Raw genomic sequence first — 17,689 nt, 5'->3', positions numbered from 1 at the left:
ACAGCCGATGACACCTCCCTTCAGCCTCCTTCCCCAGCACTGGCACCAGCACAGGTCTTTCCAACCACCGTCTGACTCAGAGTAGCGGTCCTGACTAATTAGGCTCCTCCCCGCCCACACCACTAGCCCCTACCCTGTCATCTGACTGCACTGTAACACAAGCGGCAGTCTGCCTAATTAAAATTGTGCTTCTCAATTAATCCATCCCATTAAATTCATGCTACAAAAACACAATCTGTAAGTCAGACAGGTGTCATATTTAATTAATTACTCTTCCCAACGTTATTATGTAGGCACTATTACACTGCAGTCCTATGTAACTGATGAGGACATAAAAAGGGGAGACATGAGTCAACAGCGCAGACCACTGCATCCAGTCACTCTACTCACGCATGAGTTTATGATCTGGAGTGGGCTTGAGATGGGAGACAGATTTCTCCTGTTCCCTCAGTGCAAATCAATCCCTAGCCCTCTCAAACTATGAGCTACCTTGAGTGTGAGTCTAAAGTTCACAGGGTAATTCTGAATATAAGCAAACTTTACCATACTGCTATCTTCAGAACCACATTTACAAAGAGGACAAGTGGCCTGCCCAAGGTTAAAACATTTGTCTGCCTCTACTTAAAACAAAATTTTTGCTATCCCTTCCAGATACTTCACAATGCTCAGTAAGGATGCATTTTTAATTCAGTGTTTTGGGTCCACGCAAATCTGAAGCAGTAAAGCAAAAATACCCACTTCAACTATACCCCATTTTTACCTAGTTTTGATACACTGCCAGGGTTTTATGATACTGCTCTGAGGCCCACATAAAGAAAAATTCCAAAGCCAAGCATTCGCCCAGGTTGTCACTTTTAAAATCAACTCTAAGTCTCTGACAATTATAAAATGAATAATGTTCTCAAACTTTTTGATCTCAGAACCAGGAAAACCTCATAAGGAAAAAGACAACCAAAGACAGCACTCTACAATGATACAGATGTTAGGATTATTAGACAAAGACTTTAAAGCAGGTATTACAACTATACTCCACTAAGTAAGGACAAACATGCTCTGGCTGGTGTGGCTCAGTGGATTGGGCACCGGCTGGCGGACCAGAAGGTCACTGATTCGATTCCTAGTCACGGCACAGGCCTGGGTTGCTGGCCAGGTGCCCAACAGAGGGTGAGTGAGTGGCAACCACACACTGATGTTTCTCTCCCTCTCTTTCTCCCATCATTACCCTCTGTCTAGAAATAAATAAATAAAATCTTAAAAATAAAATTTAAAAAATGTTTTAAAAAAGTAAGGATAAACACCACTAAAAATGAATGGAAAGTAGAAAGCTTCAAGCAAGACACACAAAAAATTTTTAATGGCAAAAAGCAATAAGGGAAATTAAAAATTCACTGGGCAAGCTCACCAGCAGAATGAAGATGACAGAGGAAAAAGACAGTGAACTTGAAGACCAATTAATAGAAATTATCCAATACGAAAAACAGGAAGAAAAAAGATTGAAAAAATAAACAGAGCATAAGGGACCTAAGGGACCTGTGGGGTACTATCAAAACACCTGAAACCTGGGTCACTGAAGTCTGAGAATGAGAGGATAAAGAGTATTGGAAAAAAAACACATTTGAAGAAATAAAAGCTGAAAACTTCCTAAATTTGGCAAAAGACAGACGCAGATTCAAGAAGACTGGAAAACCCCAAAGATAATAAAGGAAAAGAAATTCACATTAGACACAGCACAATTGCACTGCTGAAGTCTCAGGACAAAGGACCAGACCCTGTAAGCTAGACAAGAACATATTACATACAACAACTTGAGTGACTACAGACTTCCTATCAGAAACAATGCAGACCAGAAGGCAATGGAATACTTTTCAAGTGCAAAAGAAAGTAATTAACTATCAACCTAAATTCTATACCTAGTGAAAATATCACAGGGTAATTCACAGGATAATTCACAGGGTAATTCACAGGGTAATTATTCACAAAATAGAATGTTCAGGTGAAAGAAAAAAGAAAATGTTTCTAAAAAAAAACAGAAAAGAGAATGTGCTGCCAGATCTGCTCTATAAAAATGCTTAGAACAGTCTTTAGCTCTGGCCAAGTGGCTCAGTTGGTTACAGCATCCTTCTATACACCAAAAGGTTGTAGGTTCGATTCCCAGGCAGGGTACATACATAGGTGGCAGGTTTGATCCCCGGTCAGGGTGCATACAGGAAGCAAACAATCAAGTTTCTCTCTCACAAAAAACAAACAAAAAAGACTCTTCAGGAAGAAGGTAAATGATACCAGAGGGAACTTGGAACTATAAGAATGAACAAGTAGCAACAGAAATGGTCAATACAGTGTGTGGGTAAATGTAAGAGTATCTTTTTCCTTTTAAGCTCTTTCAAATATGTGTGATGTTTGAAAGCAAAAGTTTTCAACGTGTGTACATGTAACACATATGACAAATACAGCATAAGGTGAAAAGTAAAGGAATGTTATATGGTGAGATGTTTTCAACATTTCACTTAAAGTGGTAAAATAAATATTAATTCTAAGTGCATAATAAAAAGCTGTGTGTATGTGCAGTAATCTCTAGAGCAGGGGTGTCCAGTGTTTTGGCATCTCTGGGCCACACTGGAAGAAGAGTTGTCTTGGGCCACACATTAAATACACTGCGACACGTAATCACAGAAAAAAACTAATATGCCCTGGCTGGTGTGGCTCAGTGGATTGAGTCCCTGCCTGTGAACTGAAAGGTCACCAATTCAATTCCCAGTCAGGGCACAGGCCTGGGTTGCAGACCGGCTCCCCAGGTGGGGGCGTGCAACAGGGAACTGATTGATGTATCTCTCGCACATCGACGTTTCTCTCCTCTTTCTCCTTTTCTTCCCCTCTCTCCAAAAATAAATAAATAAAATCTTTTTTAAAGTCTCACAATGTTGTAAGTAAATTTACGATTTTGTGTTAGGCCGCATTCATAGCCATCCTGAACCACATGTGGCCTGTGGGCTACAGGACAGACACCCCTGCGCTAAGGTAAATGCTAAAATACTATAGAGAGAGCATCAAAAATTCAGTAAAAAATTTAAAATACTTAAAAAAAATGTTCAAATAATCCAAAAGGCAATACAAGAAAACAGAATAAAAAGAAGCAAAAACAAATATTAGACAAATCCAAATTTAATATAAAAATTGTATTAAATTTAAAGTCTAAAAATGCCAATTAAAAGGCAGAGATTGTGAGAATGAATAAAACAAGACCTATTTGCTTATCTACGAGGAACCCACTTTAAATGTAATGCTATAAGTAGAACAAGTAAATAAGAAAATCTGCCAGGATACAGAAGAGTTTAACAACACCCTTAGCCAATGGATTTAATTTATATTTATAGATCACTTTACACAAAAACAGCAGACTGTACATTCTTTTCAAGTGCAAATAAGAATTTCACCAAACCAGAACTTGAAAAACTACAATAAATTTTAAAAAACTAAAATCACGCTAGTTATGTCTCTGACTATAAAGGAATTAACCTAGAAATCATTAGTAAAGGCAACTGCAAAATATTTAAGTACTTGGATATTTTAAATCACAGGAAATGAGCAGAAATCAATTAAATTAAAAACAGAGAATAGGGGAAAAATGAAACCAAAATCTGGTTCTATGAAATGATAACAAAATTGATAAACCTCTAACCAAACTGATCAAGGAAAAAGACAAAAGGCACAAATGATCAGTATCAGGAATGGAGGAGGAGCGATCACTACAGATCCCAGATATTCAATTAAGGGACTATGGCAATCAACTCCATGCCGTAAAGTTGACAATTAGATAAAATGGACCAACTTCTTAAAAAACACCAGCTACCAAAAGTCACTCAAGGAGAGGAAACGTGAAGAGTTCAACTAGTAAAGAAATGAAAATCTTAGTTTAAAACCTTCTCCAAAACATTTCTAAGGAACAGTCCTGGAATTATTTCTAAAAGGAACCATCTTACTGGATTCACAGAGAAAAAAAATCGTATATAGACTTTTCCTCTTTTGATACATACTTGCATTCATTTGATGACTTTATGATTTAAAAGTCTAACTTGATTGATATATAATGTACACATTTCCACTGACTGCAACAAAAGCCATACTATGTAGTACTCAACTCAATTTTTATCTATACTTCTTGATCTCTTTAATATGGACAGTACAGCCACTGTGAAAGGAGCTTTGCTTATCAAAGTAAATCAAAGATACTACTTTGTACTCCTATCAAGTGAAGGTTAAGAATATACAAAAGGTCAAGAGTATTACTTAAGTACTCAAAGACAAACACACTAATGGTTAAATCCCACAAAGCAAGATCCTCAAACAATTGAAGTGATCCTTAAAATCAGGTTGTACGAAAATCAACTTATCTACTATTTAGATGATTTACTGAAAAAAGCTAGGTAAGTATTACGTGAGACTGGACCATAGGAAATCGCCAATTTTACCAGTCAATTGAACCAAGAACAATGTGTTTCCTGCTTCATACGTGATTCAATCTTCTCAAGAGTGCTACTCCCTTCTACAGGAAGGTATTTCAATTACCTTGGATGTTGGAGACTGAAGTTCATTCAACATTTACCAAACATACTCGAGATTTTTCACAACAAAGGTTATATACAAATCTAGGATATGAACATATACCAGTTAAAGAGTAATTTACATGGCTACAGAACCTTTGGCTTACTTCTACTTTTCAAGAGTCTATTTTTAATTCTTTAAAAAACCCCATAAAGCCCTGCTATCTGATGCTTTGATTCACTATAAATACTACAGCCTATAGCCATTTCCTGCTACTCTCTTCCCTCCCCTCCCCAGCCACCCTAGGCTCCTTAAACAGATAAGGACTTACACTCCAAGACCCCTGTATTAACTAGTCCCTCTACCAAGAATGCTCTTCTCAAAGATATCCACATGGCTCACCTCATCACCCTCAGATGTCTGCTTAAATGTCATCTCCTCAAAATGACCTTTTCTGACCAACTTATTAAAATAGTATGCCTACTACAAGCCACTGTATTTCCCCCTCGGGTTTACTGTCTGTCTTCTCCCAATAGAATATAAATGAGAAGCCTTTGTTTTATTCATTACTACAATGCCAACCGCCTAGAACAGTAGGAGGCTCTCAGTAAGAATCTGCTGGAGAGAGTGCACAAAGACTGTAAATACGACTTCAATTCAAAGTTCTGTTACAAATACTAAAAAAAGCTAAGAAACCAGTTTGAAACCCTGCATGCTCTGCTACTCAGAATGAAACAACAACCCTTTAGAAGAAAATATTTTATTTTCAACAAGATATGCAGACAAAACATTAATGCTAAGCACATGCATGCTGCAAGTCCGTTGGTACAAAATGCTTTGGTTTATCACAGAAGACTTCCCAGGTCATTTGCCCATGAACCAGAAATCAGAAATTCCAGCTGAAGACACTTAAGGAAAAACAGAGGCCAAGCTGACCTATTAATGATACTCAAGTATCAGGAAATGCTGAATACTGTTAGTGTCTGCCACCTAGAGACACTGAGAGAAAAAAATCCTAAAAGGATTGCACCCCTTTTCTTGGCTCCAGGGATGGTATGAACACTCAGTCTAGGGGTGCAAGGGGGCATGGAGTTTGGGAGAACGAGGCCCGGACTTCCGAGTTCAGGGGGAGTGGTGTACCCGAGCCACCCTCCTATCCACAGATTTTGCTTCAGGAGAAACGGAGTGTTGACTGTGCCTACCCGCTGCCAAAAAGGCTTGGGGAGAGTTGAAGAGGGTAGACGCCTCCCCTTCCCCAAGGTAAGCCCGGGCCCCAGAAGGACTCCCCAGTCTCCGGCTCACCCGGCTCCCGGTTGATCTCGATGTCGAAGTGGCACTGCGGCCGGTCCTGCGCCCCCATCGCTACCGAGGCGGCGGCAAGAGCTAGGAGAGAGGGGAAGGAAAGCGGTAAGGTCTGAGGCCAGGGCGAGGACAGGGCGGAACCCGAGCCTCTGTCGCCTCGCGCCTCCCTGTCGCGACAGCGCGGGAGGGTGAGACGGGGCCCTCTCCCGCCCGGGGCCCACCGGCTCCCTTACTGCACGCCCACAAACAGGCGAGCTCTTCACCTGGCTGGCCTCCAGCCTGAGCAGCTCCCCGTGCACAGAGGACAAAGCGCCGGCCCACCGGCCGGAGCCCAACGCCGATAACGGACCCCCCCACCCCCTTCCCAGGGCCGGGCGTCCCGGTGCCACGCTAAACCCCGCGAGAGTCGGCGCACATACCGCGAGAACACAATGTCCAGGGGCCTCTTTAACCGAAATGAAGCGCACGTGGGCGTGTCTGAGAGCTCAGGCAAAGCCTCTAATTTGGCTCTCCAATAACTGAGTCGGTCCTTTATTGTCCCGCCCCTTTCCTCTTTACCATAGGAGTCAGCTGCCCAATCCGGGAGCCCTGAACGCGCCTGCGCTCTCTACTTTGTCTCGTCCCCCTACTTTAACGGGCCATGAGCTTCCGCGCATCTCCAGATATCGCGAGGCTCTCTGTTGACAGCGAGCCAGTGCGTGAATTAAGTCGTTGAGGTTTAAGTAAGCCCACATATTTTTGGCCTTTTTTCTTTCTTAAGAATTCACTTCAGAAAACTTTTAGGCTGAGGTGCGTGTTCGTTCCGCTGGGGTGCCAGCGTCACTGGGATAGTTTCTGTTCGTGGCAGTTTTACATTTTGAATGAGTCAGTACAAGTCCTTTGCCCATTTTTAAATCGGGTTCTTCGTCTTGATGAATACGAGAGTTCAGGATACGAATGTTTGTTACAATACATGATATGTGTATGTTCTGCATCCAAATCTTTTGTTGGTATATGGTTGCGAATATTTTCCCCCAGTCTGGACCTTGTCTTTTCATTGTTTTGATGGTGGCCGTCATTTGATCGATTTTTCTTCCCTTCGATGTCTCTGGAGTTCAGTTTCTCCATCTGTAAAATAAGCAGGATGAAATACTTTCTAAGTGCCCTCCTCGATCGGTAGTTGTTTATTCTGTTCTGTGAGTCGGAGTTAACATTTCAGATGATTTGAAGGGAAGGCATGCTGCTCGGTCTGCGGTTAAGGCGAGTGAACTGCTGGACGAGGCCGCCCTTAGCGTCCACCAGGAGGACTGCTACCTCCTCCTTCGTCCCGGAGAGCGGTAGGAAATTGGTACCCGAGGAGTTTACAAACTCGGGCTTGGTTTGCCTGCGATTACCAGGAAGGAGAACCTTTGGTGGGAGGCTTCTGGTAATAATTCCAGGTATTTAGCCTCAGAGAGGGATCACACCAGCAGCTGGAACTTCAATGGATAGGACGTTGACAAAACTAATCAGGAGTGCTAGTGGGAAAACTTAGATGAACTAGATAATTTTCTAGAAAATAGAAATCCCCGTATTTGACTCAAAATAAATGGCAGGATTGAATAAAACAGTAACCATTGAAGAAATTAAAGTAGTAATCTCAAGTCTCCCTGCAAACAACTGTGTGAGACGTTCTGACACAGCCAAATGGGTAACTTGATCATGGTCTAGATTTCAGATGAAACCAAGGAAGTGTATTTAATTTTGCTAGATATGATCATGAAATTTCAGTTAATAAGGAAATGTCTTTGGTTTATTTAGAGATGCATACTGAAGTATGTAAGAGTGAAAACACATGATACCTACCCGTGATTTGCTTTAAAATACTTCATCAAAGAAAAAAGAAAATGCGTTTTAAAATAGATAATGAGTGAAACAAATTTGGAAAATTTTTGATAATTGTTGCCTCTAGGTGACAGGCATAGGGTAGTTTTTGAACTGTGTTCTCTGCTTTTGTATATCTTTGAGATTATTCATAATAAAACCATTAAGAACCACAGTCTTCCTTTCCAAAAAACACAAGCTCCAAATTGTTTCATGAGCAGATTTTTGCCAGACCCTCAAGGATCAACAATCCCTTTCTCAATCAGAATATTTCAGAAAATAGAAAAAGAGAGAGAGTTACCTAAATTATTTTGTGATACCAAGACCAGATAAAGACAGGACAAGATAGTTATAGACCAATCTCATTATAAACATGAATTTAAAATCCAAGTAAAATATTAGGAAATGCAACCTACCAGCTTTTAAGCCCCAAAATGCTCATGACCTAATTGGTTTTAACTCAGGAATGCAAAGATGGTTCAACATCAGAAAACCTATTCCTATACTCTGCCATGAGAACAGATTAAAGGAAGACACATGATTTTCTCAATGGCGTATTGGTTGTCGATCTGTTGCCTCTCACATCCTTCAGTATATCCTCTGCAATACCCAATTCAGCTTTAAGCAGGGATTCCTGCTCCAGCCTCTTCCCAAAGTAACTTTTACACTTTTATGACTCAGAGAAGGGAGAAAAGAGGTGAAGAAAATGAGAGAAAAGGGATCCAGTGAGAAGGTACATAAACAACTCTACCTCTTTTGCTTCCACCATTTTGAAAAAATATTCTAGATTGTGAATGGGAAATTGTGCAGAAATGAATTAATATTATAGTCCTGAGGCTGCTGTCTTTAGAAAGGCCTGCTTACAAGGTTGGCCCATAAGTGGAATCTGGGAACTTGAATGGTAATCAGTTTCCTACACTTAAAGAATATTTTCATTATACAATAAGAGTGCCTCACTATGCCTAAACTATTTGTGTAAACAAAAGCGTTTATGCTGAACACCTGCTCTCCTGTTGGAAATCTGGGATTTAGGTATGTGCTAGGCAGAAGATGCACATGTGCCCAGCCTGTAACAAAAACTGTGGGCACTGAGTCTGTAATGAACTTCCCTGGTAGATAACCTGTCTCGTGTGTTGTCACAGTTCATCTCTGGCTGAATTAAGCTTGTCCTTTGGGACTCCACTGGGAGAGGGAAGTTTGAACCTAATTTCCTTTGGGCTTTGCCCCATGTGTCTTTTCCCTTTGCTGCTTTTACTTGGAGTTCTTTTACTAATAACAATTCAAAATACAGCTGTGTGCAGAGTCCTGTGAGTCTTTCTAGCAAACCATCCAACCCGGAGGGAATCTTGGGATCCATGGCATGGAAACAATTATTACCAGAATTTGATAACAAAATCTATCTATACTGAAAATTTGGAAACACATATTTTGAAATCCTATCATTTCTTTTTTGCGGAAAAATGAGTAGACCATTTTATGCAGTAAATGAAAATGTGTATTTTGCTAGAGTAACACCCTCATGTTAGTCAAGATCAGATTGGCGTTCTCCAGGTGGGGCAGGGAACTTGGCCATGGCATTTTTAAGCTTTTATCTCTATAGCCCAGCAACCTGAAGGGAAAGCATTTTTCCTGCCAGCCCCAATGAGCAAAATCCTGGGAAGAGATTCTGATTGGTTCGATGAGGCCCGTCTCTTGATGGTCATGGCAATGGGCAGATATTGCGATCGATCAGCTTGGGGCGGAGGCAATCACCAGGAGAAAGGCATGGGGGTGTGGCAGTACAGAGACGGCCACTGGGGCAATGGCTTCAAAGCACGAAATCATGTTCATTATGGGTACTACACCCATCTTTGGCCCTTTAGGTGTCTTTTTTGTCACTAACTTGTTTTAAAGAAGCATGGCCACGTCTTCACAAATGTCTGCTGCTTCATTCTCTGTAGGGGGTAGTTTGGATCCCATCAAATTCATTTGAAAACCCCTCTACAACAAACAGGGTCCTTACTCATTTTTTACTGATCCTGCTTGTTTCATTCTCTAAATTCTGCTTTGCGTCCTTGGCTCTGACACTAGTTTTTGCATCTGCCCTGGGGATGACCAGCAAATAGCTGGGCTGGTCCATCTGGGTCTGCCCACCAGGAGTAAGAAACTAGACAGCTGGTGTCTTGGTTGTTTTCCTCCGAAGACTCTGAGACACAGAGGTTTGAGGGCAAGCTGCTTACTTAGGAAGGGGTCCCAGGAAACTATTCTGGGAGTGGTGAGGTGAAGCAGGGAAGGTGGCCAGTAAAGTAGGTGCTGTTGAGCCAGTCTCCAGAGCGCGTGATGAGAGTTTAATCCTGCTGGGGAGCTCTGGTCCCCAGTGTAGAACAACATCTCAGAATTGTTCTTATGGTGGGGGCGGGGATTCTGATACTCCCATCTCCAGGGAGTCATTAGTTGAGAGCTGTTCCCAGGGTGATGCAGAGCCCAGGTTCTTCCGGCCTGTTACACCCGGGGAAAGCAGACTCCCACTTTTAGGAGAAAGTCCTCAGACTAGAGGTACAGATATGGACTGTTGGGAGCCAGGTGGAACACACACACAAAATTTAACGAAGTTGGAGTCAAGCTCAAGAAATGAGAGTAGGATGCTGATAGGCTCTGCTACCACTGGCAAATTTTGTTGGAAGGCAAAGAGGTGCTCAGGAGTTAAAAAGCATACTTTTGCTATGATGTAGAAGCACTTGATAATTTCCACAAGGAGTTCGGGTGGCCTCAACATCTTGTCCTGCCTGGTGCCCTGGTCTGGGCCTGAGTGTGAGTCTCCTTCATCTTGCCAGGCTTTTCAGGAGCCCCTGAAAGCAGGGCTCGTGCCTCTCCTCCTCTCTTTTCCTCACTGGAGAGCCCGGCCCCGTGCTGGTCAAACGAGGACTTGCGTTATAATTGAATGGATGACTACATAGGAGCACACTGCTCTATAAATGGACTCGAGAGAGGACAAAAAGCCAGTTGGAATGAAGGGTCTATGCATAGCTGTTGCGTCTGCCTGCACTAATGATCTCGTATCGGGTTCCTGGTTATTCATATCTCAGCTGCAGTATTACTCAGGTCACCCTGATTCCATCATTTAAAGTAGTTCCCCACTCTCCAGAACATCCCGTTGTAATTCTCTGCAGAGCACTTATTACCACATGAAGCTTTCCTTGATTATTTATAGTTTATTGTGTGTCTCCCCCATAAATAGATTACTTATGCTGTATTGTCTTATTAATACTAGAATAAAGTTTCCAGGAGAACAGGGACAATGTATGGCTTCCTCATGCTGTATCCTCAGCACATGTTAGTTAATCAATAAATATTATTGAATGAATGATGACAAAAATGAAAACCCCTCTTGGATCCTAGACTCTTACTGAGATTTAGGAAGAGAATGTCCCAGTGATTGAAGAGAATATCTAGATTCTAGGGGATTCTGTGGGATTTTCACTGGGAAGAGATTAACTAAAAATTGCTCTTATTAAAATGGAATCAAAACGATATACGTGTGAGGCTTAGTAACCATAAAATGAAGAGGTACACAGACCATCCTCACTAGTCAAAGTTCATTGCAAAGGCTCAAGGACACGTGAGAGACCACTGCACATCATTTCCTCCCTAGGCAGGTTGTTACTTGGAGTCCCCACACTTCATGCTGGGATGTTAAGAAGCCTCCTGAGAAAGTGGAAAAATAGCTTAACATTTCATGAAATAAATCTGACCTCAAATTATCTGCTTCCTTTGTCTTATTTACCATTTCCTCATTCCAGGAGAACATAATGATGACAAAAGTCACCAGTTACAAATCCAGGCTTAGACATTCAGGACAATAGGCTCTGCTGGTGGGAGAGCAGCTTGACTCAAGAGTTGGAAAAGGACAGCTGGGTGGAATAAAAAAGTACGCTGGAAGCAGGTGGCCTGAGAAGACAGCTTACATTGTCTTGGGCGGGTCTGGTCTGTGCCTTCCAACTCATCTTTCACAGCTACACTGAGCTCTCTGTTCTTCCGAAGGAAGGGCAGACACTTGTGCTTCGGACTCTCTCTGAAGCAGACAGGCAGAGATGGGCTGGGGCACACACGGCAAAGGTCAGGCAGCCTGTGCCAGCTTCTCCAAAGGGTCTCCCCAGAACAGGGCCCTCTGGAGTGCAGGGTGATCTGTGGCTAAAGCAGCCTCCTGTTCTCCAGGCATCTCATGTTCCTGGATTCAGTTCTCTGCCCAGGGCCTGAAATACTGGAGACAAAGGGAGGGGAATGCAGCCGGTCACAAACCACTTCTCTTTGAGGGAGAGCTGGGCTCCGACATCAAGGTTGTATATTCCCTCTGCCACACAGAAGCTGCACTTGACTGCTGTAGGCCACCCTGGCTTGCTCAGAGCCCATACTCTGCACCATGGGAGCCTCTGGTGCTGTCTGTCACAGACCCTCACCCAGCTTGCCAGTAGCAGACAATTCCTTGTTTAGCTTGAGAGAGAGAGAGGGAGATCGAGATCGACCTGCTGTTCCACACACTCATTGGTTGATTACTGTATATCCCCCAACTGGGGATCAAACCTGCAGTCTTGGCATATCTGGATGACATTCCAAGCTACCTGGCCAGGGTTGCTTTCTACTTTCTTCTATCTCCTCTGACATCTGGGTCCCTCTTGGCCACAAAGGTGGCTTGTTAGAGTGGGAGAAGCCAACTCCCCTGCAGGTGGTACTTTCCCCGAAACCAGTGTCTCTCAGGTGGACACTTCTGGGATGTTCTGCATGCTTACCTGAGGTCCCAACAGAAATGAGCCCCTACTGAGATAATGCAGTTGAGAGCTGGGCACTGAAGTGTTAGCGCTGTGTATCATCTGAGGGCTCTGACCCTTTCCAGGTCTTCTCGGGCCTGGGAGGCAGCTTGTTCTTTGCTCCCTCCCCCATTCTGTCAGAACAGCCACCCCACCTCCCCGGACCAATGTGTGGATCTTGTTTGGATCCTGATTCAAACAAATCAACAGACATTTTCTGATAATTAAAGAAAACTGAACATCGGCATGGTCCAAGATATACTACAAAATATGGCACTTTGGCATACTGAGTATTGTAAGCTGAAGGAACTTGAGAAATGGCAGGTGCTGGGAAGGATTCCTTGACATCCCTAAAGCCCTCCATATACCCAAAGGAGCACTTTTATCTCTGAAGACTGAGGGTCAGAGAATTTGAACAAACAAGCCTAAGTTTACCCCAGTTCATTACACTTAGCTCATACCCCTTTGTCTGAGACTTTCTCCTCTTTTATCAAACCTAGTAAAAATGCTCAGGTTTAACTGCTTCTTTGGTCTTCATTTCCTTATGAAGTCTCTCCCATGTCACGGAGCATGTTTATTAAGTACATTTGTATGCTTTTTCTTTTTGAAGATTTATCTTTAGAGGGAGGGTAAGGGAGAAGAGAGGGACAGAAACGTTTTATTGGTTGCCTCTCACACTGTCTCATCTCGGGGTGAAGCCTGCAACCCAGACATGTTCCTTGACCAGGAATCCAACCAGGACCTTTCACTTTTGTGGGATGACACTCAACCAAGCCACACTGCCACATCATTCAGGGCTTATATGCTTTTCTTTTGTTAATCTGTCATCTGCTAGGGAGGCCCAGGCGAGAGCATTAAAAGAATAGAGGAAAAAAGGTATTTGTCCTCCCCTATTACATCATCTACTGTTAGATGATATTAGATAATAATTAGGGATTACTATGAATTTTCTTAGCAATAATAATGGTGTTGTTATGTACATTTTTAAGTTTCTACAGTTTTCCTGGAAAAGGAATGGACTACTTAATACATGAACATTTCTAGACCTCACCCACCATCAGTCTTTTGTGGAAGGGCAAGCAGTGTTTCAGAGCAAACTGAAAACTGTGGTCAAGGGGCCCATGACTAGAAACCGGGAGAAAGGAGAACGTGGTCACGTGTTCAGCTGGCAGGGTCTCAGTCCGGGCTCTCACCAGTTCCTGCTGGTCGCCAAGCACCCACTCAGTTTCCTTCTCAGGCTGAAACTAAGATCACAGACCTGAAGCTGCCCGTGGAAGCTCCGTTATCCAAACACACCTATTTCAGGAAAGAAAACACTTGGAGGCAACTTAAGTGGGGGAATCTGCTTAATTATTAAAAATAAATATTTACATTGAAATACAGTTAATTTAGGAGCTTCCTTTACATTTTCACACGTTGAAAAGAGCCACAGTAATTTCCTTCATGTTTTCAGCAGTTGCATTGCTAAAGATCCCGTCTCCATTCATAGGAAATGGGTTACATTCAATTGCTCCTCACAACAGCCGGTGGGAAGATTACTCCATCACTTTTGAAGGACTGGTTGGGTTGGCATCTGCAATGGTAGCCAAATAAATGAGATTTCTGTGTAATACATGCTGGTACCTATGGGTAAAAAACAGCAAAAATTACAGATTTATTTTTACTGGATATGAACAAACGCAAAAATTTACCTGCTCTAGTGGAATGGCTCATCCGCTGACCAGATGATTCAGTGCTGTCAACCTTCTTGTTTAACACATTCAAGGAAAACTGTCCAGAATCTTACCTTTTCTCACTTATTTCCATCACTACCTCCCTAAACCAAGGCTCTATCACTTCTTGCTTAGACTATGGTACTGGACCAGTCTCCTGGCAGGTCCCTCTGCTCCGCCTCTGTACCTCTCTTCTGCACATCAGCAGCCTGAGTGATCACTGTACAATTTAAATTAAGATCACGTTGCCCTGGCTGGTGTGGATGAGTGGATTGAGAGGAGGCCTGCGAACCAGAGGATCGCAGTTCGATTTCAAGTCAGGGCACATGCCTGGGTTGTGGGCCATTTCCCAGCAGGGGACTCATGAGAGGCAACCACATGTTGATATTTCTCTCCCTCATTCCTTCCCTTCCCCTCTAAAGATAAATAAATATTTAAAAAAAGATCACGTCTTATACCTGTTGAATACCTTCCAAAGCCTCCCATCTCATTCTAGTAAAGCTGAGCCCTTTTCATCACCTACAAGGCCCTACATGACTGGAGCCTCTAGTTACCTCTCTGATCTCATCTCCTACACTCTCCCTTCGGTCACTGAGTTCTGGCTACAGTAGCTTCCTTGCTGTCGCTTCGAGACATCCAGCACGCTCCAGTCTGGGGGCTTTTCTGCCTCCTGCTCTGCCTCACAAACCTGAATAGCTGGCTCCCTTCCATCAAGTATCTCATCTCAAATGCCCCATCAGAGACACCCTGTATAAAACAGCACCCTTCCTCCCAATCATCCTGTTTGATTCTTATTCAAAGAGCTCTCAGCATGTGCCTAATTATATGATTTCTTTCCTCTAGATTCCAGTGTCTGGAAGGTAAGTTCCAGAGCTGCTGTTCGGGTAGTGATTCCTCAGTAGCTGAACAGTGCCTGGTACTCAGTAGTAGTTAAAAAATACCTGAGCTTAAAGCAGGGACGAACTACTTCCACGCGAGCTTCCTATAGTAGTGATTCTCTATCAGGGAGTGGAGCTCCCCACCCAAGAAAAAAAGTCAGACCAGAGGGCAGAAATCACGGCTTGTGCAATGAGAAAAAGCCCACAAAGAGGTTCTGGTAACACTCTTAACCATAAGTTGAGAACTGCTGCACTAAGTGAAATGCTTTGCAACTATTTCCATACAGAAAAGTGTTTACTATAAATTGTAAAAACTCAAATTACCCAATGCCAGAGTCAAATATAAAAACTTCCCCAAACTGGTCATCTCTACTATTTCACTGAGCTATTCAGTGAGGGTGATGTTTAGGGGGTGGGAAAAGCATGGCTTTCTTAAACATGACTTCAATAACGATGAAATAATGTATTTCTCTGTAACAAATGGGGCATAATTCCTGGACCACATTTAGAAAACTATTTTCCCTCATTTTGATATATGACTAGAAAGCACATTAAATTTCTGTGCAGAATTTTCCGGTGTCTTGATTTGGAAATCTTTCATTGGTCTTTGTGTTAAAAGGCACATAACACAAAGGGAGGGAACTTAGCAACCAAACGGTCTGACTCCCGCAACTTGGAAAGAGCATGGGCCCGGGAAAAGGGCCCGCAAGAAAGCATCCACCAGACTCAGCTCCTCAGACCAGCTCACCGCGGGCTTCCCTCCCACCCCCNCCCCCCCCCCCCCCCCCCCCCCCGTTGTCAGCAGCTGAGATGGCTCCACGTGAAGAAGGCTTTGCAATGAGCACAATTCAAGTTTTGAAGAAGGTGCCACAACTGACTCCAGGCTTCACAATGTACCATCCCATTGTCTTGGGCTAGCAGGCAACACCTCTGATCCCCATCTGCAAACAATCCCCCCAAACTACTAGTTCAGGACAGCCGCTGTATCTCCACACTGGCTTCCCCTCCACTGAAAAGTAAGGGGGTGGAGGTGGGGACTTACTGGACGCACTCATTCGCCCGGCCTTTGTTCTGATACTCCACGATACAGCGGATCAGCTGGTCATTCTCCTCCAGGAGCTGAAATATCAGGGAAACGATCAGTACCACACCACATCAAGACGTTAAGTAACCTGCCCAAGGTGTCACAGCCCAATGCCACACTGTCCAGGCCCGGAGCGTTCGCTTCCTCCTACCCCTAACAGACAAGGCCCAAGGCACAGTCTCAAGCTGGGGCACCGCCCACTCCAGGAAGCTTCCAGGGCCCGCAGTCCTTCAGTTCATCACTAAGAAAACCCTCCACTTTGCGTTAGCGCTCACCCGCTGGATTGTCTCCTGGTTGACTTGCGCCTTGCCTCTCAGCCAGTCTGGTACGAAGGCCACAGACATTGCGGGAAGCCAGGCTGGAACCAGAGCTCAGGTCCGGTGAACCTCCGCGCAGCCAGCCCACAACCGCTCACCAGCTCCAAACACCTTGAGACTGCAGCAGGACCCACAATAGGTGCGGGCTTACGCTTTCCACGTTGATTGGATCCTCCCCGCTTAGAAGGCGGGAACTGGCTGAACGTCGTTTGTGGTTGGGCGCGCAGGAGGGACGCACTGCTCTCCTCTCGGGCTCCGCCCCTGGGCCCTTTGCGTTTGCGCAGTCTGGAAAGCTAACTTGGGGGCGGGGCCGGACATCAGTTCCCTGCTTTTAATCACACTCCTTTTAATCAGACTGTGTGCCAGAGTACCGTGCCCGGGGTCACTAGAGAATCCTGGCTGGAACCCAGATGTCTGGCTCCAAGTCCACTCCTCTTTCGACATAATTCTTGTGCCTCCAGGCTTGCGTCTGGAGCGTGAACCCCGGTAATTTCATTGTGCCAAGCCAAAACTGCAGGGCAAAACCCTAGTGTGAGCTTTATTCTTTCCTGAGGGAGAAACTCACCTCAATGCCTGTTTTTCCTTTGGGCAACAATAATGCTTTATTACGTTTACAACCCTAAAAAGCACCATTATTTTCTCCATTTTACAGATGAGAAACTGTAACTAACGTGCTTAAGTTCTCGTAGCTACTAAGGGCAAAGCCAGTATGTAAACGCAGGCAGTCTGGATTCAGAATCCTCACGCACTTTACCACTATCCTACACCGCCTTTACACTATTCTGTAAAAGTGGTTTGCTACAAGATGCAGGGAGAAAGCTGGCCTACGCTCCTGAGCCACGTAGTTACTGTTGGCAAAAAGTAACACTCTGAAGGGGCTGTCTTCGAGCTTGTCCAACTCATCTACAGTGGGCAGAGGAACTAGGTTGGTTTCCCCTGCATCACAGAGTGAGCGGCACGGCAGTCACATCCTTTAGGTGGGAGATACTCTTTGCTCCGCCAAAGAGGTCTGGGGGCAGTTCTGCCTCCTAGAGCTTCATTTCCCTGAGTGAAAGCCCAGATCCAGAGCAGGTTTGTATACTTTTACTGGGACTTCCCTCCACAATCCTTTTAGTCAACCGTGTGAGGAAGCAACTTTCATCCCATATTACAGAGGGGTAAACCCAGTGAGAGAAGTGGGGCAACAGGCCTAAGCTGGACCTGGGCTCAGGGTTTCCTGGTTCCCAGGTCT

The 17,689-nt window shown here is 44.0% G+C and overlaps 2 protein-coding genes across 8 annotated transcripts in view; both read right to left on the bottom strand.

Moving 5' to 3' along the window:
* The window catches only part of NKTR (natural killer cell triggering receptor), a 46,225-nt gene extending 39,903 nt beyond the window's left edge, over positions 1-6,322 (bottom strand). For 6 of the 7 annotated variants that reach the window (XM_037030400.1, XM_037030402.1, XM_037030404.1 and 3 more), the window contains exons 1-2: positions 6,105-6,250; positions 5,842-5,922 (exon numbers count right to left, since the gene is read on the bottom strand). In XM_037030400.1, the coding sequence (XP_036886295.1) occupies positions 5,842-5,899 (58 nt within the window). In that variant the 5' untranslated portion in view covers positions 5,900-5,922; positions 6,105-6,250. The other variant, XM_037030401.1, reaches the window with a different exon arrangement.
* A 7,473-nt stretch (positions 6,323-13,795) lies between these two features.
* Positions 13,796-16,613, bottom strand: SS18L2 (SS18 like 2). The gene is made up of 3 exons (XM_037030623.1): positions 16,417-16,613; positions 16,100-16,176; positions 13,796-14,090 (listed from the first exon to the last, which is right to left on the bottom strand). Exons 1-3 carry the CDS (start codon positions 16,483-16,485, stop codon positions 14,003-14,005), a joined length of 234 nt encoding a protein of 77 aa, XP_036886518.1. The 5' UTR covers positions 16,486-16,613; the 3' UTR covers positions 13,796-14,002.
* Between the last annotated feature and the right edge of the window lie 1,076 nt (positions 16,614-17,689).

Source organism: Sturnira hondurensis, unplaced genomic scaffold (genome assembly GCF_014824575.4).
Source record: "Sturnira hondurensis isolate 20B ecotype Veracruz unplaced genomic scaffold, ASM1482457v3 Scaffold0020787, whole genome shotgun sequence".
NCBI lineage: Eukaryota > Metazoa > Chordata > Mammalia > Chiroptera > Phyllostomidae > Sturnira > Sturnira hondurensis.
Note: the sequence above shows the minus strand (reverse complement) of the source record. Positions and strands in the feature narration are given on the sequence as shown.